The sequence below is a fragment of the Lygodium microphyllum genome, chromosome 28 (genome assembly GCF_053477565.2).
Source record: "Lygodium microphyllum isolate KBCC chromosome 28, Lygodium_microphyllum_v1.1.10, whole genome shotgun sequence".
Taxonomy (NCBI): domain Eukaryota; kingdom Viridiplantae; phylum Streptophyta; class Polypodiopsida; order Schizaeales; family Lygodiaceae; genus Lygodium; species Lygodium microphyllum.
In genome coordinates, this window is record NC_141162.1 from 100,657,575 (window position 1) to 100,681,467 (window position 23,893).

Genomic DNA, 23,893 nt, shown 5'->3' on the forward strand with positions numbered 1-23,893 from the left:
TGTGTGTTGCCCTTATTTTATGCCATCTAAAAGATCATTTTCTGCAATGGTAACTTTTGCTCAATCGACAGCCATTAGCACATTAAGGGCATTGTCCAGAAGAGATCTTCCTTATTCTTGTAGGTCTAGCTAATAGATTTACTACTCTGCAGGAGGGCATCAGGCCTCAAGTTTGCCCAAGCACTGCCCTTAACAACATGCTCACAATACATTTGCGTTGCATGCCAAAGGGATGGATATACTAAAAATGACATTTAGTATATAATAGTAAAATTAAATTTCTTCCTCAAGAGGCTGCCTATATTACACCAGGATTGAACATTGTAATGACAAACAAATGGGAAAAATGCATTTTATAAAGCTCCTTATATCCCAAGTGCTCCTACTACATTCTCTGCATTACAAGGAGAGCTTGAGCTGCTTTACATACATAAATTTCCTTTCACAAAAGAGAAAGTATATCAAAAGCAAAATGAAACAATCCCACATACAGTGATTATTTACTCCTGAGCAGAGTGCATAACATACCATTTCCAACAGTGGATTTAGACTTATGAGCACAAAGATATTTGCCCACATAGAACATTATAGGATCATTCATTGTTGATCTGCACTAATACTGAGCCAAATCCTTCAGAAAGTAACCCACTTACTGTTATCTAGGGCAACAAAGGCCTAGTCATTGTAGTTGTACATGAACTTTGCTTTATAGCTTATAAGTTTGATGTACATAACTCGACTTTCGATATAGAAACTTGCCTTTTCATAAACCTCCTCAAGGAGGTCATCATGAAGCCAGAATCCAACTCCAATGCTGCCTATTAGCTTGCATAACAAGGGTTTCCATCAGAGCCCAATAAAACCTCTCCCATGTTGAAATCTCTGAACATGTTAACAATTCCGAATGAGTTACTGGAATCCCAGCAAAGAATGTGGGGGTGGGGGTTGCACGGGCTCCAGCAGCAGAAAGCAGATCCAAAACTGTGAAAGTCTTCAATATGGGTGGGTAGTTTAACGCCACATTGTCAACCTTGTGCTCATAGATTTTTCCATTTTTGTCCAGTTTATACTCTGAGGTACCCTCAAAAGATCCTTGTGCTTCCCAGGGCACACGCGGTATGCCTCGAACCACCCATCTGACTACTATTACACGATCTGAAGGTTGCCAGACCCGCAGCACATCAACTCGAACTGCTTTGAAAAAAATACGTCCATGAAATCGCAATGCCCAAAAGATGAGTTTGTAGTTATCAATTCCAGTGAAGGTATTCCTGGGGTCTCGGAAAGTGATGTCATCTCTGCAGTTTTTGATAACAGTTTAGTATGAGAGGCAGAGAGGACAGCCATGTAGATGACTTCAATGTTTGTTCAACTACTATCCTGAACAGACAATGCAGACAAAAATGAATGGCGGATGAAACCAAGTTTGGCAATTTGGTTGAATTGTTGATACTTGACAGCACATGTTTTTCTTTAGAAACCTAACAAGAGAGAAATTTTCAATAATATCAATTGACAGCTCAAATACTGTCCCTCCATCATCATCAATACAAAGATCACATCAGTTCCTATATTTGACGGTCAGATTCTTTCTCAGCTGAACCTACGGAACAATATAGAATGTCTTGCACATTGTGAAAAACTAGCACATCAACAAAAGCTGTGTTATTGGATGCGAACAACTGCATTTTCCTTGGCAGTAACTAGAAAATTAAAAAGATCGCTAGTAATGGTATTTCACCTAGTTACAGGCTGTTCATACACATTAACACACTGTTCTGTTTGCCCTGCTTAATAAGAAAAGATGCTGCTTGCTCATGGATTGTTTTCCAAAGACTTCGATTTATACTACCAACAGCTAAATAATGCTCACAAGAAATGAAATAAGTTTTAAATAGAATAAAATCAATCAAAATGAAACAACATTGCTAAAAGAATACATGTTTTGCATATTGCAATAGATGAACAGTCGACATGTTAGAAATCAGAGAGACAAACTGGTAGAAGAGATTTATGCAATCCACAACACATGGATTTTCTTGCAACCACTAGCTTTGGAAATGAGCTTTTGCTGCCAAGTCTCAGAAATGAATCATGATAATCACTCTCTTAAGTTACAAGGCAGCACCGACAATCTTAGATGATCCCAGCAGACATACAGATCTTATAGATACCTTTCAATGCTTCAACAAGTAAAATATAGAGACCTTTAGATCTTTGAAAAGCCCTTACCAATTTCTAAGGGCTATGCATAGATACCTCCAGGCACATGAGAATTGAGATGCCAAATAGCATATGCACGCATGTAACAGTTTCGATTTATAATTGACTCAAGCATTTAGCCAAAGTGAGAGATAGTAGGAAAGGTTTTGACATTCATACTTCAAGAGCGGAAAGGATCTGTGAAACCAGCCTTCCTTCTACTCAGGGGTGGTCCTAACTTGATTTAACACTCAATTACAGCAATCAAAAAATTCACATAAACTGACAATGCACACTCTACCACTTTAATCTTGGACATTGGACACCCTATTGGCCCCAAAACTGGCACCCCTTGCTCTATTTCTTTATCTTACATTGCAAATGGAAGGAGTACAACTAAGATCCTCATATCTCCTCCGCTAGTCCAAGAGCCACTTGCTGTCAAAACTGACCAGCAAGCTTCCAAACCAATTTGCCCCTTGGTTCGGATTGGCCTTCACCCCGCTCCTTGAAAGACAAATTCAACCCCAAATCTGATATTGATTGGTTGGCCTCTCGAATCTCCCTAAAATTCCTCGATTTCAACTGTCAACTGCTGGAATTCAAGTCCTAGGCTATCAATTCCGAGCACACATCCCAAGGTGGCTGTCAAACCCTAATTTTTACTATAAATTAGGGTTTACAACAGAGATTGACTGAAATCTCTTCCTCTGATGGTTCAAACTACTAGAAAATGCTAATATAACTTGAGAGATCGCTCAAACTACTAGAAAATGCTAAGATAACTTGAGAGATAGCTGGGGGATGAGAGAGAATGCTGTAGAGAGAAAAAATTTAGAGTCTCATCGCAAGAAATATTGAATAAATGTTGTTGAATAATTTAATTGGCTAGGCCAGTTTGTTTCCCAAGTATCCTTCAACAATTATTCACTCCTAGACTAGTATTAATTAATTAATTAATGCCAAGTCTCTAATGTCACCATTGACATTAGTAGCCAATGAATTGATCTAGGCCCAAATCTCACATCAAGTACCACCTACTATGTCAAGCATAACTTATTAGAACTTTTGCCTTTGGCACCAACTAAGATCTTACGGTCTTGGGTCCCACACTATGGAATAACTAACTTACACCTCACATGTGCAAGTCACATTAGCATACTCAATTAACTTATAATCAAATGCTAAGCAAGCAATAAAATTTCATGTCCTCATGATGACAAAACCCACCATTGCAGGCAAGCCCTACTGTCCAAAAAACATTGAATTGGCACTTCCAAGTTGGCCTTGCATATGCATCAATTGCCCCAATGGTATCATTTGTTTATGCTTCCTACCCACATTTGGAACATAATGCTACTGTACTAGCTCTTCCTTCGTTGCATCTTGTTGTTCCAAAGCTTTTTGAAGATGATATCCTCTTCTTGTCTCTTCTCTTCTTTAAGGGGTTCAAAAAGCACATAAACTAAGGATCATTTGCCAATTGCACAAACATTTCAACTGCTATTCTCAACTAATCTTTAAACTGGTCATGAACTTCCTCTTTCTCTTGCTAGTCATAATCTTTGAGAGACATAGAAGGATCCACATTTTGGTCTAATTCCCTCATTTTCAACTTGTTGCCCATGCAATATGCCTTGTCCAAGATCAAGCGTTGCATTTTTCCCAACACTTTGTGAGTTTTTAGATTAAAGGTAACTGCAAAACGTTTCACCCCCGAAATGTTTCACCTTGAAACGTATCACCTTTTGGCAAAGCCCCAAGCAAAATGCCAAGTGAAACGGTTGAATAATATACATAAGATAAGATAGTTTTCTTTATAAATAATTAGTTGCAACTTACATATTTATATGAGGTAAATCCTTTCATGTCAACAAATGATGTCTATCCTATATAGAAAGTATCTAAAAACTCTCAAAAGAGTAAGAAAAAATTATTATTTTTTCATTTAAAACTGTGGTTTCAATCAATTTCACTTAAGGCGTTTCGCATTTCACTAAAACATTTCATGCATTTCACATTTCAATGCCAGTGAAATGCATTTCAATGTTACCATGTGCAGATTGAGAGGGATCATCCCTACTTGATCCCATCTCACTATCTGAAGACATTCTTACTATAATGCTCAGCTAAATACAATTTCAGCACTAGAGTAAATCTTCTAGCCTTCAATCAAGTGCCTCAAGCCTACCAATTCGAGGAAATTGATAGTATCCCGATGATAGAATCTTGAAATTAATCTTCCTTCTTTGGAGGGGTGATACTAACCTAATTTAACACTAAATTACAACAATTAACAAATTTACATAAACTGAAAATGCACACTTTACCACTTAAATCTTGGACATTGGACATCCTATTGACTCCAAAACTAGCATCCCTTGTGAAAATATACTGGGGTTTGCACTGAGGAAACACGGTATGTACCACCAAGACTAAAATACAAATACTCGAATAACAAGCAAAACTCAAATCCTGAATGCAAAACGCAAAACGCAAAAATGCAAACCACTCAAGGATGTCAATGATGAGGGAAAGGTGATGAAGTATCATGGGAAGAAGAATAGTGGTATAATCCACCATTGGAAACATCTTAGGATCTACCCAGTGGTGCTTTGCACAATGGGATGCATAACATACTACATGTTGAAGAATACTCATGCAACACGTGTCACTTGGACAATGTTTTTCATGGGAAAATTGTTCACTTATCCAAACGCCCTAGTACAAAGATGATAAAATCATGCAATGCATAGAGAAAGGTACAAAAAGAGGGAAGGCCGATGATGAATGACAAATGATGTATAATCCATAATGACTATTAGAAGAAGCATGAATACATAGGCAAAAATAATGCCATAATTGATGTCAAATCGGCCAGCAAATACTAAAATGACCATCATAAAATTCCACATTAAATGTCTAAATAATCTAGGAAATAGCATGGTACCTTAGCCCAATGACATCCACAGACTCAGCCATGAACTGACATATCTGCTAACACCCTGTCTCAGATCATGGGTCATCTTATACAAAAGAATATACAATGATAAGGTCCCATCATAGTACAAACAACAAGGACCACTAGAGTAGAACCATGGATACCCAAGTAGTGTAACGTGCCCGTATGTCCGATTGCGGGACACGTCTTAGCAGCCCATCAGGAGGAGGGTCTAGAAGGCTCCGCCTGGCACTCGCAGGGAATGACACAGGATTTGCTATCTAGGTCTTCTCGAGTCTACCCTGAGCGGAAGAGTCCAGCCGTTTCCACTTGGGATCGACTTGAGGTCAGGGTTCCTTTCCTACCGGCAAGTCTCTAGGTCCTCATTGTCTTGCCATCTCATCACTTGAGAAAAGTTCCAGCTAATAGGAACCACCCTTCCGTAGGACGGACCTGAGTCACGTCCACCGCACTTTCCTCAGTTTGCTTTAGTTATCTAATTACCTAACACGTTACGTTTTGACATGCAAAATCAGCTCCCTTAATTAAACAATTTTAAAATCTCTAATTCCAGCCAAGCTTAGTTAACACACATGGCAACACATGATTCCTCATTTAAACTTTCAAGATGCAGTTTAGATGCATGCGATTCTTCCAATTCTCTTAGGGCGGTTTTATGCAAGATGTCCCAACCATCATGCACCTTGTGCGTTTAGTATAGTTGTCCCCTAAGCAACTTTTATCCCTTTATTCTTGGCAATGAATACTTATTTCCAATGCACCGGATCACATGTGACTTGTGTCCATGGAAGTCTAGGGTTTTATTTTCCAATGATGCGAGTGTAACTTATGAACAAAAGTTAACATTTCATGTGTTTCTTTTAACCATGATCGCGAAACGTGAATTCCAAAGGACTATTCATGCACAGAACTGGTTAAAAAGCTATCATTTTATGTGAAATAAGGCGATAGCCCTATCATTTTATGTATGTAGAAGTTATCATTTTATGCGAGGTAAGGTGATAACCTTATCATTTTAGACGAGTAAAACTTATGCGAGTTCAACCCTACCGTTGTATGCAACTTAGTATAAACAAAACCTTATGCACGACATTATCTCCTCCACGATAACTAAGTCCTAAATTAATTTTCTAATACTTGGAACCTCGGCTTGATTCGTGTGTGTTGCATTGATCGTTCCGCTCGTCCCTCCAGCATTTCCGGTGGCTTGGACGCCTGTGCTTCCCACGACTTTCTTGGGAGCCATTTGCCTCGCGGAGATTGGGCAGTCCGGTCCTTCACGAGTTTCGGAGATTGGGCAGTCCGGTCCTTGACGGATTTCGGGTAGATATGTTTGGTTTTCAAAAGAAAACCCACTGAATGGGATTCATTGTCGAGGGAGTGGTTCGGGTGGCTCGTTCTGCTCCTTCCTCTACCACTTCTCACCTCTCTTCCTCCACCACTTCTTGTTCCTCTACCTCTCCTTCTTATTCCTCTTCCTCTCTCCTTTCCCTTCTTCTTCTCCTCTCCTCCTTCTTGCTCTTCTACTTCCTTCTCTTTCTCTACCCACTTCTCTTTTCCTCTTCTTTTTCTTCCCTCCTACTTCTCTCCTCCTTCTACCACTTATCTTCTCCTTTCTCTACTTCTTACCCTCTCCTCCCTCTTCTCTCTCTTTACTTCTTCTCCTTCCCTTCTTCCTCTCCCTCCTTCTTGCTCTTCCACCTCCTTTTCTCACTCTTTCTTCCACTCCTTCCCCTCACCTTCTTCTCTTTATCCTCCTCCTCCTCCTCCTCTCTCTCTCTCTCTCTCTCTCTCTCTCTCTCTCTCTCTCTCTCCTCCCACCCTCTTCTTATCCTCTTCTTCTCCTCTCTCTCTCTCTCCTCCCTTCTCTTACTCCTCTTTTTACCTCCTCCTTTTCCTTCTCTCTCTCTCTCTCTCTCTCTCTCTCTCTCTCTCTCTCTTCCACCTCCTCCTTTTCTTTTCACTCCTCCTCCTCTCTCCCTCTTCCCTTCTCTTCTCCCTCTCTCCCTCTTCCCTTCTTCCACCTCCTCCTCCTTTTTTTTTTCTCCTCCTCTCCTTCTTTCCTTCTCTTCTCTCTCTCTCACCCTCTCCTTCTTATCCTCACCTTTTTCCTTTTCACCGATTTGTCTGGGCCCAGGGTGACGATTCGTTTGGGCCCCAGGAAGGGTCCGCGTCGTTACGTCACTTGGGAGGGGAGGGAGGGTTCGACTAGGACCAAAGGCCTAGGTGGCGTGCGCCGAGTGGTCGATGGGGGAAAAGAAAACCACGTGGGGAGGAAAAGATTGGGTGGCGGAGTGGGCCCGCCGAGTCGCCGTTTCAGTCCGACACAGGGGGGGAAAGGCCCCGTTTGCAAGGCGCAGGGTGATGGCGACGCCTACAGTGTTAAGATGTAAAGGTCCTTTATTCACCTCCGTGTATTTTACACGTGTATTATGTTGTACATGTGAATACACCCTTACGGACCCTAAGTATCAATACATTTTATTCTTTGTGTACCAACACATTTGTTGGTACACCCAAATCTATTCGTCACTCTTACTCTTACTCTCACTCACCTGCTCACTTCCTCTGCTGTAAATCTTCACGCTTCCGCTACCTACACGCTCCAACAACTGGTATCAGAGCTGAGGTTAAGGTGCTCACGCTCCTCGAAGTCCGCGTGAGACATCGCCAGCTCTTCGCTTGCGAGAAATCAGTAAGTCGTCACTCATACAAGTCAGGTCGTCACTGTTTCCAGACACGTGTATGTGCTGGACAGTCAGGCGATAGTGTTGCAGGTCACGTTTTGTGCAGCGACAGCCTGATAGACAGGCGACAGGTCGTTTTTTACCTGGCAGGCAGGGACAGGTCGTTTTTTATCAGGCGATAGCAGGACAGGTCGTTTTTCATCAGGCGGCAACAGGACAGGTCGTGTTTGATCAGGCGATAGGCTGGCGACAGTTTCCATGGCATCAGGCGGCAGTTTCCAGGTCACGACAGCAGGCGGCTGGTCAACGGCAGCAGATTCGTCACTTTTTTCAGGCATTTTTCTTTCATTTTTTTAAATTTCCTGCAAGCAGCCCCTTACTGACAGGGGTTCGCGCGTGGAAGCACAGTTTTCAGATTTGTGCAAATTTGAGCCTGGAAATTTGGGGCTTTTCCTAGATTTGATGCTATTTATGCTTGACAGTGACATCTATGTCAGAAATTGCAGACATTGTGCGCACTGACCTCAATTAAATTGGGGATTTTTCCAAATTTGTTGAAATTTTTCTCATCCGAGTAAAATTTCTGGGCATTGGACCAAGGAAAATTAGGGCTTTTCATGTATTGATGTAATTTTGCTCAGCTGAGTCAGTTTGGCTGACATTTGCACACATTTGGACCTAAAATTTTGGAATTTTGTGCAGAATTTGATAAATTTCTGCATTATTTGCCTGTGCTGGCTTATGTCAAAACAGCAGAGGATTATTGCTGGTTATGCAAGAACAGCAGTGTATTTGCTGATTTAGCTTGTGCTCTTGCAGTTCAGTGCTTTTACACTTGTACTTGTGAAAAAATGGCTGCAACTTCTTCCAGTTCTAACATTAAAAGTTTGATGGAAATCAAGCGATTTGATGGTCAGGGCTTTGATCTTTGGAAAGATCGTATGCAGGGCATACTGTTCTAAAAGGATTGTGAGGATGCTTTGCAAATGGATAAACCCGCACAAATGTCTGAGGCGGATTGGGCCAAAGTCAATAAAAGGGTTGTGGCTTATATAAAGATGGGTGTCATTGATGACATTTTGACAGACATTAAGGGTTTAGACACTGGTCATGCAATATGGGAGAAGTTGAAGACTACCTATGAGATCACCACACCTGTTAATCAGGTGCATTTAATGCGTAAGTTGGTGAATATGCGGCTGGATGAGTCCAAGCCTGCAGCTGAGCACTTGAGTGCATTTACTGGCATTTTAAATCAGCTCAAGGATGCAAGTTTGGATTTTGATGATAAGTTGAGGGCGATCTTTTTGATCATGACATTGCCTGACTCTTGGGAGACTTTAGTTGTTTCTCTCAGCAATAACCCCAATCTCACATATGATGGTGTGAGGGGTTCGATCTTAAATGAAGAAATTAGACGTAAGTCTAGTGGAGAAGGCAGCAACTCAGCTTATAATGTTAGAGGCAGGGCTGAAAAGAAAAATGCAAATGCTGGACAAAGAAGCAAGAGCAAGAGCAAAGGAAAAGAAAAGACTGATGTTACATGCTATCAGTGTGGTCGGAAGGGCAACAAGAAGCTTGATTGCAGGTATTACAAGAAGGAACAAGAGAGAAAGAAGAATGCGGGAGACAAAAAGAAGAAAGAGGAAAAGATAGATGCATCTGAGGCAGGCAAAGGCAAGGAAAAGGCCAATGTGGCCTCCAGTGTTGTCATAGAGGAGCTCTCGGATGCAGAGGCTGATGTATTATGTGCAGTGGATTATGATGCCCTTGTATGACACATACAGATATGCAGATCACCAAGGCTGATGTGATTGATGCACTTTTGTCAGTTGATGATGGTGTCACTCAGACTTGGATTGTAGACTCTGGTGCCTCTTTCCATGTGACTCCATGCTTGGAGTGCTTTGCTACTTTTGATGCAGGCTGTTATGGCAAGGTTTACCTTGGAAATAATCATGCTTGCAGCATTGATGGGATTGGCACCATACACTTGTCTTTGGATAATGGGCAAGAACTTGTGTTGAAAGATGTCAGATATGCGCATGGCATCAAGAAGAGTTTACTATCTGTTGGACAGCTTGACTTGCATGGTTACACCACACTGTTTGGTGGTGATTTGTGGAAATTAAAAAGGGGTTCCATGCTGATTGCTAAAGGAACCAAGAAGGGCACTTTGTATTGTCTACACTGTAAAGCTTTGAATGGCAAGTTTCTTGCAGTTGCTGAAATTGGCTGTCATTTGGAGTTATGGCATAAGAGATTAGGCCATATGAGCCAGAAAAGACTTGATGTTCTTACCTCTTTGAAGAGGATTGATAGAAAAGGCTCTAAACTTGATTTTTGTAATGACTGTCAGTTTGGAAAGCAAATGAAAAATTCATTTTACTCTAGTGTCTCCCGTAAGTCAAATGTCTTGGACTTAGTGCATTCTGATGTATGTAGCATGCCTTTGAAATCGTTGGGTGGTGCTGCATACTTTGCCTCTTTTATTGATGATTGTTCCAGGAAGATTTGGGTTTATTTGTTGAAAAAGAAAAGTGAAGTGTTTGCTGTTTTTAAAACTTTTCATGCATTCGTGACCACTCAAACAGGTAGAAAGTTGAAATGCTTGAGAACTAATAATGGGGGTGAGTTCATGTCTAATGAATTTAAGTCCTTTTGTGACTTGCATGGGATCAAGAGGGAGCTTACAGCCCCTTACAGCCCTTCTTCAAATGGTGTGGCTGAAAGATACAATAGGGCTCTATGTGAGAGAGTGCGGTGCATGCTGTCCATTGCTAATCTCCCTCATGAATTTTGGGGAGAGGCACTTAAAACCGCGGTTCACATTTGCAACCGCTCTCCAAACAGGTCCCTAAATAATGGCATTCCTGAGGAGGTTTGGTCTGGCAAACCGGCCTCATATGACCATTTACGAATATTTGGCTATGATACTTTTGTGCATGTTAGAAATGAGCTGAGGAATAAACTTGACCCGAAATCCACCAAAGGCATTTTCATGGGCTATGTGGGTGAATTTGGCTATAGAGTGTGGCTACCTCAGTCCAAGAAAATTGTTCGCAGCCGTAATGTTGTGTTTAATGAGGCAAAGTTGCTGAAAAGTACTTTAGCCTCTGATGAAGACATGAAAAAGGTCAAATTTCAGAATTCGCAGCCACCTATTACTTCAAATGATGAGCCTCATGGTGCTGTACCACAAGCTGAAACTGATGATCAGCCGGTTATCTTTGAGCCAAATGATGATGGACAACAAATAGAAGCACAAGGAGGTCATGGACAGCAAGATAGACTTGCTGATTATGAAAATGCAGGTGCTGGAAATGAAAATGAAGGTGCTGTACAGCATGAACAGCATGCTGAAAATGGCTTACAGCAGCCAATAAATGCTGAAAATAACATGCCTCCAGATGTAGATCCGATTCCTGAGAATGTAGATCATTGGGTACGCAGGTCTACACGCCTAAGAAGGCAGCCACATAGGTATGACCCCTCTTTGCATTATATGATGCTTACTAATGAGGGTGAGCCTCTGACATATAAAGAGGCTAAGTCATGCAAATTCAGCAATAAGTTGGAGCTAGCTATGCAGGAAGAGATTAAATCTCTGTATGCTAATGATACTTGGGATCTTGTGTCGTTGCCCAAAGGAAGAAAGCCTCTTCCAAACAAATGGGTTTACAAAGTAAAGACAGTTGATGGGAAACCCAAGTACAAGGCAAGATTGGTTGCCAAAGGGTATGCACAGAAGGAAGGGATTGACTTCCAGGAGGTCTTCTCACCTATCGTGAAGATGACCACACTACGTGTGCTTTTTGCTCTCACTGCTGTATTGGATTTAGAGCTGTACCAAATGGATGTGAAAACAACTTTTCTGCATGGTGACATTGATGAGGAGATCTACATGAAACAGCCCGAGGGTTTTGTAGTTCCTGGAAAAGAGCAGTTGGTGTGTAAACTAAAACGCAGCTTATATGGGCTGAAACAAGCACCACGGCAGTGGTACAAAAAGTTTGACACTTTTATGCTCTCTCATGGGTTTACACGCAACCATGCAGATCACTGTTTGTATATGAAAAAGGATACAGATGGCAGCCCTATCATACTTGTTTTGTATGTGGATGATATGTTGCTAGCTGGGAAGAGAAAGACTAGCTTGGATGCTCTCAAAGATCAGCTGAAATCATCTTTTTCCATGAAAGATTTGAGGAATGCAGAGCATATATTGGGCATGAGGATTCGTAGGGATAGAACGCAGAAATTGCCGTTCTTATCTCAAGAAAAGTACATTGAAAAGGTACTGGACAGATTTAACATGGCTAAAGCTAAGCCTCTCAGAGTACCCTTACGTCCATACCTTAAGCTTAGTAAAGCCAACAGCCCAAAAGATGACATGGAAGCCAATGCTATGAAGGGAGTCCCTTATGCATCAGCTTGTGGCTCTCTTATGTATGCTATGGTGGCTACTCGTCCAAACATTGCTCATGCAGTGGGAGTTGTCAGCAGGTTTATGTCAAATCCTGGCAAACCACATTGGGAGGCTGTCAACAGTATTCTTAGATATCTGAAGGGTACACAAAGAAAGTGTATTTGCTATGGGCAGGGTGCACTTAATCTGCAGGGTTATTGTGATGCAGACATGGCAGGTGACTTAGACACTCACAGGTCCACTAGCGGGTATGTCTTTACAGTTGCTGGAGGGGCCGTCTCTTGGTGCTCCAGGTTGCAGCACATCGTCGCACTGAGTACTACTGAAGCTGAATACATATCAGCCTATTGAAGCTTCTAAGGAAGCTATATGGTTGAGCAGAATCGCAGAGAATCTCGGCATGTCTATGAGTACTCCAGTGTTGGGATATGATAGCCAGAGTGCTGTGTATCTGGCTAAAAATGCCATGTATCATTCACGCACAAAGCATATTGATGTGCGATATCACTTTATCAAACAGATTCTGGAGGATGGTCTAATCACATTGACTAAGATCAAAACACAGAACAACCCTGCAGATGTTCTCACTAAAAGTCTAGGCAAGGCTCAGCATGAGCATTGCATACGACTAGTGGGAGTTGGTTAAAGGTTCACTCCGGACCTTTAAGTAGGAGGTTGCTAAGATGTAAAGGTCCTTTATTCACCTCCGTGTATTTTACACGTGTATTATGTTGTACATGTGAATGCACCCTTACAGGCCCCAAGTATCAATACATTTTATTCTTTATGTACCAACACATTTGTTGACACACCCAAATCTGTTCGTCACTCTTACTCTTACTCTCACTCACTTGCTCACTTCCTCTGCTGCAAATCTTCACGCTTCCGCTACCTGCACGCTCCAACATACAGTCCTGACGAAGGGGGTTGGTATGCAGACGAGGCCCGGGGCGGGGGGCGGGGGGCGGGGGGGGGGGGGGCGGTGTTGTGTAGCAGGACAGCGGCCGGGTGATGACAACGGCATAGCCTTTCTCCCCTCGGGAGGGGAGAAGCCCTCCCCTACTAGGGGAGGGAAGGGAATAGCTGGCATGGCCACCCTCCACCTAGAGGATGCATGCTTCCCCTACGAAACCACCACTCCCACTCCCTCTCTCCTTTCCCAACTGCTGTCGGTGGGGAGAGAGGGGGAAATAAAAAAATTTGAGTTGAAAGAAAAAAAAAAATCTTTTCCTTTAATATTAAGAGGAGATTCCTATGCCCCTTATAAGTAGCGAGTACACAAGCCACCACCAAGGTGCCTCGGAGAGAACCTAATGTGGATGTCAATCATATCAACTCCTGAAAATAGAAAAGAATCATAGCAACTCTCAATATTTGTCAACAATGTCTCACGGTTGCATACAAGACCATTTTGTCAAAAAGGCCTCTAAACATATGTGACCATGGATTCCCTGCCACCTTTGGCTAAACCACCAAGCGTCCCCTTATGTGAGCTCAAACTAGGAGCCAATCCCACTCTCACAACTCATCATGAACCATGATGTCAATTCGAGCTCCAAAATTTAAACCTACTAGACTTTGGTCGATGCATCAAGGGAAAATCCACGCGGAAACTTGTGCACCTATATACCTATATAGATGAGGTATACCAACCATATCTCACTACCCTCTCACACTCCCTCTCTGGCACTTAAGATTTGTGAGAGATAACCACATCATCTATAATAGCAACCTGGAAGAAAGGCCCTTGCAGCCATCACCAGGGACACATAGCCGGAGCCTAGACCTAGACCTAGAGATGAGGAAGACTCGCCAAGAAAGTCGTCACTCTTTGTTACCATCCACTCCTTTGCCATAAAGCCACTAATGTCTTGCAATCCTTTTGGAGGTGTCCCTTCTTGCCACAATAATAGCACTAAGACTTCTTTGTCTTCTGCCATATGCCACCCCTCTCTAAAACTAGAACATCTGAAGCACCAAGGGATAGCATCCTCATAGAAACCTGAAGTCGAACACAGCAAGTCTCCAACATAACACTTGCAGATAAGTAAATAATGTCGGCATGTTGACCATCAAGAGAAGATGCCACAGGAGACATGAGGAGAGAAATATAGAGAAGATGAAAAAAGACAAGGTATCTTCAAGGAGAAAAGTATGCCAAAAATACAAACACACAAGGATTGCATAAGTTCAAAAAGTAAAGAAAGTACATAGAGAAAAGATCAACAATAACCAGAGTATAGTGATGAGAACACGCCAACCGGATCTACATGAACCATCTCTAAAGCTGAGAAGTGTATCACAAAAGAAAAATACGGACCAAACACAGCCAATACGCAGCCTGTAACCTATCGCCCAACCCTGCATAGAAGCAAAAGAGCAAAACATAGATGTTGATCAGGAAAAAGTAGATAGTAGCTGCATTAAAAATCTGTAACCTGCAAGAAAACAGGTCGCCTCATCTGGTTGTCCAAAACGCAGATTTGGAAGGGTCAATAATAGGTCCCCAGCCCTGAAGTAGACCAAGAAATCTGTAAACGCAAATGGAAAACTGCAAAACGCTGAGAAAATAGCAGTAGAATAGCCTAAAAATTAGTAGAGGATGGTCGCCCAATCTATAAATCAATTATAGCAGTCAAAGCAGGTCCAAATAGCAAATGAAAAGTCAAAAGTCAAACTTGAAATGGTATAAAACAGCAGCAAGAACAACGATCCTACAATCTGATACCATATAACAATTGGATGCGCTTATGGAAGTGTGGCAATTTGCTATAATAGAGAGCTGAACACAAGAGACAAAGAAAAGAGAGAGAAACACTACAAAAGAGAACACTACACAAAAAGCTCAGAAGCTGTGATTGCTAGAAAGAACGTGAGGAGTAACAATACTTTGAATTTAACCAACTCGATCAATTATCACCATGAAACGAGAGAGAGAGAGAGTCGTCACCATGTTGAGAGGGGAACCGGCCCCGACCTCTGTTGGGAATAAAGGGTCACCATGCCTTTTATTATGTTCGGGTGTGAACACACCCTTACACTTTGTACTTTATATATATTCAAAACCTAAAATGTGATACACTAGTCATTGTATCGAACATCAAGTGTAGTGCTCACTCTCTCACTCTCTACTGCTCTCAACTCTTCACAACTACACTATCAGCTCAGCTCACAACAAACTCGTTGACTACAAACTGGTATCAGAGCGGGTGACGGGCGTGAGGTAACTCGCGTGAGGTGACACGCCTAAGGTGATAGGTGGACAGACAGGTCGCAAAGGGACGAGACGACAAATAGTTGGGACGATAGGCCACAGACCAGGCGGTAGGTTCAACGGGTAGTCGGCAGGTCGTAGGATGTAGGAAACACGTTGCAGGCAACCAAGCTGTAGACGAGGCGACCAGGCACAGGCGACACGAAACGGGCCGCATGAGAAACAACGCACGGCGGATGAAACGGGCTGCAGGCCACAGTGCACGGCGGACGGGACAATCTGTGATCGATCGCTACAAACAGGTCACACGACAGGCAGCAAGTCAACATTTTTTCTTTTAAAGGAAATACTTTATTTTCCTCTTTTCCATGGAGCGTTCACGCGCCAAGGCACAAAGTTAAATTTTGCCCAAGAAAATTGGGGCTTTTCCTGGATCTAGGGATTTTAATGCAGAAGTGGACAATCTAATTCAAAAATTGCGAAATCAATACACAATTGCTCGTGAAATTTTGGGGTTTTTTCACATTCCGGTGAAATTTTTTCAATTTCAGTGAAATTTGTGCACACCGGACCCGAAAAATTTGGGGCTTTTGTAGAATTTCATCAATTTGTGCAAGAATCGCCTGCTATATGCATTTGGATACTTGAATTGATGCAATTTGAACAGATTATCTTTTAAAATTTGGGGCTTTTGACCCAAATTGTCAAATTTGTGTTCGGGAATGCCTTTGGAGCAGAAATTGCAGTGAAATTTTGGGGATTTCACATGTAACTGGTGGCTTGGTCTCTAATTGTGTCAGAAATTGCTTGAAGAGTGCAGCAAATGGCATTTTTTAATTCTCAAAATTCATTTGCAGATCTGAAAATTTCTGCAATTTTGGGATTTTCATTGCTGGTTGGTACTCTCATGCATTGTGGTCACTTGTGTCATATTTGGACTTGCCTTTGGTGACTAGTTAGTCAAAGTGGGGTTACAAATTATGGTTGGAAACAGTGACAATAGTAATCTTTTGCACATTAAGAAGCTTGAGGGTGCCCATTGTTGAGATTCAGTAATCACACTCACTAACAGCCTCTTTGTATGGAACTTCAGGGCCAAGGACATGCAGGCTTACCTATCCCATATGCACAGTGGTGCCTATTGCAGTTTCCTACTTTCCTATAAAGCATTGTACTTGCTTCCTTTTCTTAAGCAATGATAGTACTCCTTTCTTTCTAGTAAAGTGTCTGTGTCATTGTCCACACACAAGATTGTGTTTATGAGTTCAAGTCTCAATCTTGAAACCTAATTCACTTGTGTGACAGTCAATGTCTAAGTCTATGTCTACATGAGTCCTCTTCCCGTCTTTGAACCAGTATAGCCATGCTCTAGATCCATGTATTTTCACATGGTATCAGAGCTCAGCTGAGCATGGCACTGCCTCTCTAGTCTCATCTCACCTCTGATCATCTCTACCCAGCTCACTGTCAGCTCAGGACTTCATTTTCAACTTTACCCTTACTTGAGCTTCTTGTCTGCCATAGCCAAACCTGCACCCTGCCTCCTTGGAGCTTCTGGATCTCTCAAACCAGAGCATATCTTTGAGTACTTTCTTCTGGAGAACTTCTCCTCTGCCCTAGGCGCTCCTCTGTACCACATCAAAGTTTGACATTGCTCATCGTGTACTCTAGCATTGCGTGAATACAAGCTCGCTGTCCAGATTGTGCCGTCTGTTGTTCGTACGTCGAATTCCGCCTGCACACGTCGCGATGATGACGAAGATCATAGGGCTTTGATAGGCCTTGGAAAGAGCTACATTTCCATAAAAAAAGTTTTGGAAATGATCAACCATAGCTCCTACAATCTACAAAAAACCAGGCCCCTGTCTAAAACCCTAAACTGTCAGCCATAGCCAGTTTCATCAAAGCTCAAAAATCTCATCATTTTCTCTCTCCTGCCACCTGGAGCAACCCACTGCCACTCTGATCTACTATCCGATCTTCAAACATTTGATTTTCAGTTGCAATACGTTTACGGAAAAGGAGCCCCTATCGAGGACCTCGCTTGAAAATAGTACGTCATCTAAAGGACAGCACCAAATCAAGGAGGGGAAGGACCTGAGAAGATTGAAGAAGGATCGACAACCCCGAGCAAGGAAGATTCAAGCTCAACATCAAGTCTCTACATAGTGTGTTTTCACACTACCATTACTTGTGTCTCTTGACACATTGTAATCTACTCCTTCACTTGTAATATCTGAGAATCTTGGAGTTGATTTGCTGCTGATTTTGCAACCTCAACATGGGAAAAGACTCTCCAAATACTCGGTTCAAGGGAGTCGGGTTTCACACCTGGCCAATCCGCATCAAGCTCATCCTAATAAAGAAGGGTCTCTGGGCCATCACAAATGGAAAAGAAAAGAAACCTCGAGATGCAAACCTTGCAGTTACTTGGCAGAAGAATGATGACAAGGCACAAGCCATCATTAAGCTGGAATTGGATGACAGCTACATCCATCATGTGGATGCTTGTGACACGTCCCATGACACTTGGGACAAATTGGATACCTTATTTGGTGCACAGTCAAAGTCATCTAAGTATGGTCTATTGATTAAAAATTTCCGACTTGATATGAAGCCTCATACATCCTTGGCATCCCATCTGAACTACATAGAAAGCCTTCTTACTCAACTTACAGGGATAAAGCTAAAAATGGATGAAGATGTTTGTATTGGTGTCTTATTAAAAAGTCTGCATATCCTACCTATGATAATGTATCAACCACTCTAACCAATATGCCTGATCCTCAACTTGTTGATATTAAATCCTCTCTGCTAGAGGAAGAAAATAAACTTAAAAGCAAAGAAAAGCCTAGCACTTCAAAGGATGAACAAATGTTATATGTAAACAACAGGTACAAAGGTAAAAAGGAACCGCTCTTCTGTGACTTCTGCAAAAGGACCGGACATACTGAGAAGTTCTGTCATGCTAGGAAGAGGTCCTAAAAGGCCTATCTTGCAGCTGTGAAAGAAGAAGAAGACCATGGACCAAAAGATGAAGATGAAGATGAAGATGAAGACCACCAGGAACGGAAGGACAAGCCTCATCAGTCCTTCTACTCTCATTACTCTGATAGACTGTTTTAAAAGCCTTGTATTTCCTTGCCCTAATGCTTCTTGTCATAAGCTTTGTAAACTCCTCATGTAACCTGGCACTACAGTCCCTGTACACTTTGTGAGGCCCCTGTTACAGCCTCTGGATGTCCATCATGTTTTGGTGCCCACACTTAGCCTTTTCTGCGACAACCTCTGGTGTCTACCATGTTTGTGGTGTGCCCACACTTTGCAGGTGGTTCTCATTACAGCCTCTACACACTTTGTGCCTTTCTAGTTGTGATTGAGGAGGGGTGTTGAGATTCAGCAATCACACTCACTAACAACCTCTTTGTATGGAACTTCAGGGCCAAGGACATGCAGGCTTACCTATCCCATATGCACAGTGGTGCCTACTGCAGTTTCCTACTTTCGTATAAAGCATTGTACTTGCTTCCTTTTCTTAAGCAATGATAGTACTCTTTTCTTTCTAGTAAAGTGTCTGTGTCATTGTCCACACACAAGATTGTGTTTATGAGTTCAAGTCTCAATCTTAAAACCTAATTCACTTGTGTGACAGTCAGTGTCTAAGTCTATGTCTACATGAGTCCTCTTCCCGTCTTTGAACCACCATAGCCATACTCTAGATCCATGTATTTTCACACCCATAATTTTGCCATCTGGCAAAAACAATGCTACAATGTCTTGGTACAGAAAAAACATGTAAAGCCCATCAAAACAAAGGGAATCAAACCAGCAGACATGGAACAAGACGAGTGGGATGACTTAGACGAGGTAGCTCGCTCTACCATTGAGCTCTCAGTGTCAAACAACTTGCTCTTCAACATTGGGAATCTGAATTCAGCATATGCAATGTGGCAAAGGCTTGAAGAATTGTATGCTCAAAAAAGTGCAACCAACAAGGTTTATTGGCTGAAAAAACTGATGGACTTTCGCATGAAAGAGGGTACAGCCATGTCTGTACACTTCAATGAGTTTAACTCAATTTTCAGTCAATTGATTGCTTTGGATTTTCATATTGATGAAGAGTTCAAAGCTACCTTCTTGCTATGCATCCTACCTGAAAGTTGGGATACTTTCAAGACAGCTTTGAGTGATTCAAATGCTCAATTGTTATACTCTGATGTGGAGAGTTCATTGTTGTGATGGAATAACTCAATAGGCAGAACAACTCAGCAAACAAGTCTTCAAATGCATTACACACTAGAGGCAGATTTCAGCTTAAGAGCAGTTCTGAAAACTGAGCACACAGTAAGTCTCATGGAAAGAATGTGGAGTGCCATCATTGTGGAAAAAAGGGGCACTACAAAATAGATTGCTCTCAGCTGAAGAAAGAAAAGGGTAAAAACAAAAACAATGAAGCCAATAAGACTGAAAACAAGGACAGCCAGCATGCCAAAAAGAGCAATGTGAAAATAGAAGAGGTTAATGTAGTCACTCATGATAATGACAGTGATGGTGATGTACTTCTAGCTTCTTCTTTGGATGCACATGCATTGATTGCAGATTCTGAGGATGACATTCACACCTAGATACTTGATTCAGGTGCGTCCTTTCATGTCACACCACATCATGAGTGGTTCTCTAACTACAATGGTGCAATACGTGGTGTTAAACTGAGAATGAAAATAAAGCAGGCTAACACCCCCTCTCAAATCTTGGGAGGGTTTGAAGACCTAATAACCGCATGTGATGAAGCAAAGAAGCCTGAGACAAAGGCTTCGTGAAGAGATCAGCCGCATTGGCCGCCGTAGGACAATAGGCCACCACCAGCTCCGAATCCACGATCCGCTCTCGAACATAGTGATACTGAACCTCAATGTGCTTCGTGCGAGCATGAAACACCGGGTTCTTCGACAGAGCAAGAGCACTCTGGTTGTCCACGCGCAACTCCGTAGGTCCGGTCTGGGAAAAGCCATTCTCCGCCAATAAGCGACGGAGCCAAACTGCCTCCATAGCGGTCGAACATAGGGCTCGATACTCAGCCTCTGTAGAAGAAAGGGCCACAGTAGGCTGCTTCTTGCTGCTCCAAGAGACAGCACCGGATCCAAGGGTGAAAGCATAACCTGTAGTGGATCGTCTCGAATCCACATCACCTGCCCAATCAGAATCACTCCATCCAGAAAGGGTGATCCCATCTCCATACATGATCCCGAAGGATCGAATCCCCTGTAAATATCGAAGAACACACAAGGCTGCCTGCCAGTGATCCTGTGTAGGAGTCTTCATAAAAGAAGACAACAAAGCCACCACAAAAGAGATATCCGGCCGAGTGTGAAGCAGCCAGATGAGAGAGACTACAAGGCACCTGTAACAAGTGGCATCTATAAAGGGGACTCCATCTGCCAAAAGCTTGGACTCAGGGTCCATGGGGCAAAAAATAGGCCGACACGCGACCATATCAAACTCCGAAAGAAGCTCGGAGATGTACCTGTGCTGCGAGATAAAGATGCCCTATGCCGCTTGATAGATCTCCAGACCTAGAAAGAAGTGAAGGATCCCTAGATCCGTCATGTCAAATTCCTGTTGAAGAATGGACCGAGTATGCGCCACCTGCTGAGTGTCACTCCCTGTAATGATAAGATCATCGACATACAAAATAAGGAAAACACAAAGAGAATCCACAACCCGTAAGTAGAGGTTGGGATCATGAGTGGAGCGCTGAAAGCCACTCTATAGAAAGAAGCGGTCAATCCTCTGGTACCAAGCACGAGGAGCCTGCTTCAGGCCATAAAGAGCCTTCCGCAGCCTGTAGACATGATCCTCCTTCCCCTGCACAAGAAAACCAGGAGGCTGGGAAACATAAATCTCCTCCTCAAGGAGGCCATTCAGAAAGGCTGACTTGACGTCCATCTGATAAACAGGCCAACAGTGGTGAGCTGCAAGAGCCAAAATAACTCGAATGGTGGACATCCGAGCTGTAGGAGCAAAAGTCTCGAAGTAGTCCAATCCTGCGCGCTGTGCAAAACCCTTGGCGACAAGCCTAGCCTTATGTTTGTCCAAGAAGCCATTTGCAAGATACTTGGTCTTAAAGAACCATTTCACACCTATCACCTTCCGTTTCTTGGGACGCTGTACAAGCTCCCAAGTATGGTTTCGCTCGATGGAATTGAGCTCGGCCTGCATAGCCTGTCTCCAAATATCCTGTGCAAGAGCCTCCTCCACGGTGGAAGGCTCGGAATCCTGAAGAATCTGAGACATAAGAGCATAGTTCACACACAGTGAACTATCCCGCTGGGCCTGTTATCGGGCTGATCGACGTGGACCTGTAGAAGAAGCAGGAAAGTGAGGAATACCTAAATCCTGCATGAGCCAGCAATACCATAAGGGAATCCTAAGAGACTCCTTCTGCTGCGAGGGAGACCGAGTAGGCTCCGGAACCTGCAAAGCACCCGTATCGGAGAGGGTCTCCCCCTCACCAAATGAAGATAGATCCTCCTCACCGGAAGAAGGCTGTGTGTCCCGAGAAGACTCCTGAGGGGAGGCTGAAGGGGTGGAATAACTCATAGAAAAAGGAGTGCCAAAGGGGAAAGGGAAGCCGTAGGAGGAGGAATGGGTGGGGTGCTAAGGGGTATCCTGGAAGGAAGAGAAGGTGGGGGGGGGGGGGGGGGGGGGGGGGTCTCTCCGGCGATGTCGAAGAAGCACCTGTAATAGAACCATCAATCGGATCCTCAGAGGCCGAAGCCTCATCAAAGATCACATCCCTGCTCACCTCAACCGTCCGTGTCGTCGGGTCGTAGAGCCGATATCCCTTCGTGGTCGTGCTATAGCCCACGAAGATAAGCTTTCTCGACTTAGAGTCAAACTTCGTCTTCCTCTTCTTCTTGTCCACATGGACAAAAGCATCGCACCCAAAGATGCCAAAGTGGGACACGGAAGGCTTCTTCCCAAAGAAATCCTCATAAGGAGTCATGTCCTGTAAAGCCGAAGTCGGAGAGCGGTTGCGAATATGCACCGCGGTAGCCACCGCCTCACCCCAAAGGAAATGAGGAAGACTCCTATGCTCCAGCATAGATCGGGCCATCTCCACCATGGTCCGATTCGCATGCTCCACCACACCATTCTCACATGGTGTGTTCGGATGTGAATACTCCACCCGAATACCATGATCCCTGCAAAACTGAGAGAAAAGGTATCCATGCCAAACAACCCAATACTTGAGCTACCTAGAGAGGAAGCATGCCATGATCCATTCTATCAAAAGATGCTAAGGGAGATCCCTATCAAGGACCACGACCAAAAGCTACAGGGTAAGTATCATGAATTCTCTATCAATAGTGGACTTCTCTACTATAGAACGAGATTGTGCATACCGGCAAGCCAGTCACTTAAGCAGAAGATACTGTTGGAAGCTCATGATTCCCCTTTCTCAGGACATCCTAGCTATGCCAAGACTCTCAATGCAGTTAGGAAGAGCTACTATTGGGAGAGGCTTAAAGGTGACGTTCTCAAATATGTCAGTGAATGTTTGTCTTGTCAACGTATCAAAGACGAACATGTCAAAATGCGAGGAAAGCTACAACCACTTGACATTCCCCAAATGAAATGGGAATTCATCAGTATGGACTTTGTCGTTGGGCTACCCCCAGTTCAGGGAGGATACAACTCCATCATGGTTGTAGTTGACATGCTTACTAAGGTTGCACACCTTATTCCAGTAAAGACAAACTATAAAGCCTCAAACATTGCAAGGTTGTTTATCAAGGAGATATTCAAGCTACATGGGTTACCCAGAAGAATCATTAGTGATCGTGATTCTCTCTTCACATCACATTTCTGGAGAGCTATCTTTGAAACCATTGGGACTCAACTCTGTTTTAGTACAACTTACCATCCCCAAACTGATGGCCAAACGGAGCGAGTCAATCAAGTTATCGAGGATATGCTTAGAGCACACTGCTGTCATAAACCAAAAAGGTGGATTCAATACTTGCCCTTGGTTGAATTTGCCTACAATACTTCTTATTAACAAAGCATTCAGATGACCCCTTTTCAAGCATTGTATGGTCATGAATGTCGAAGTCCCCTAAACTTCTCAGATCCAACCTTGAGGGTTGAAGCTTCAAGGCAGATGTTGGAAGAGATGGATGACCAAATAAAGTCAATAAGATAGGACATCCACACTGCCAAGGATAGACAGAAGGCATACGCGGATTTGAAGCGTCAAGATAGAATCTTCAAGGAGACATGGTCTTCATTCGCGTACGCACAAAGAAGAGTTCCCTATCCTTAGGGAATTGCAAGAAGCTAAGTCCAAGGTATTGTGGACCATACAAGATCCTCAAGTGCCTAAGACCTAATGCTTA

The 23,893-nt window shown here is 43.0% G+C and overlaps 1 protein-coding gene across 2 annotated transcripts in view; it reads right to left on the minus strand.

Annotated features, from left to right (window-relative positions):
• Positions 1–357: 357 nt before the first annotated feature.
• LOC148011800 (uncharacterized) overlaps positions 358–23,893 on the minus strand; it is a 44,198-nt gene continuing 20,662 nt past the window's right edge. Inside the window, exon 3 of one of the 2 annotated variants that reach the window (XM_087670710.1) lies at positions 358–1,298. In XM_087670710.1, coding sequence (XP_087526836.1) covers positions 788–1,298 — 511 coding nt within the window. In that variant the 3' untranslated portion in view covers positions 358–787. The remainder of the gene's footprint in view (positions 1,299–23,893) is intronic. The other variant, XM_087670709.1, reaches the window with a different exon arrangement.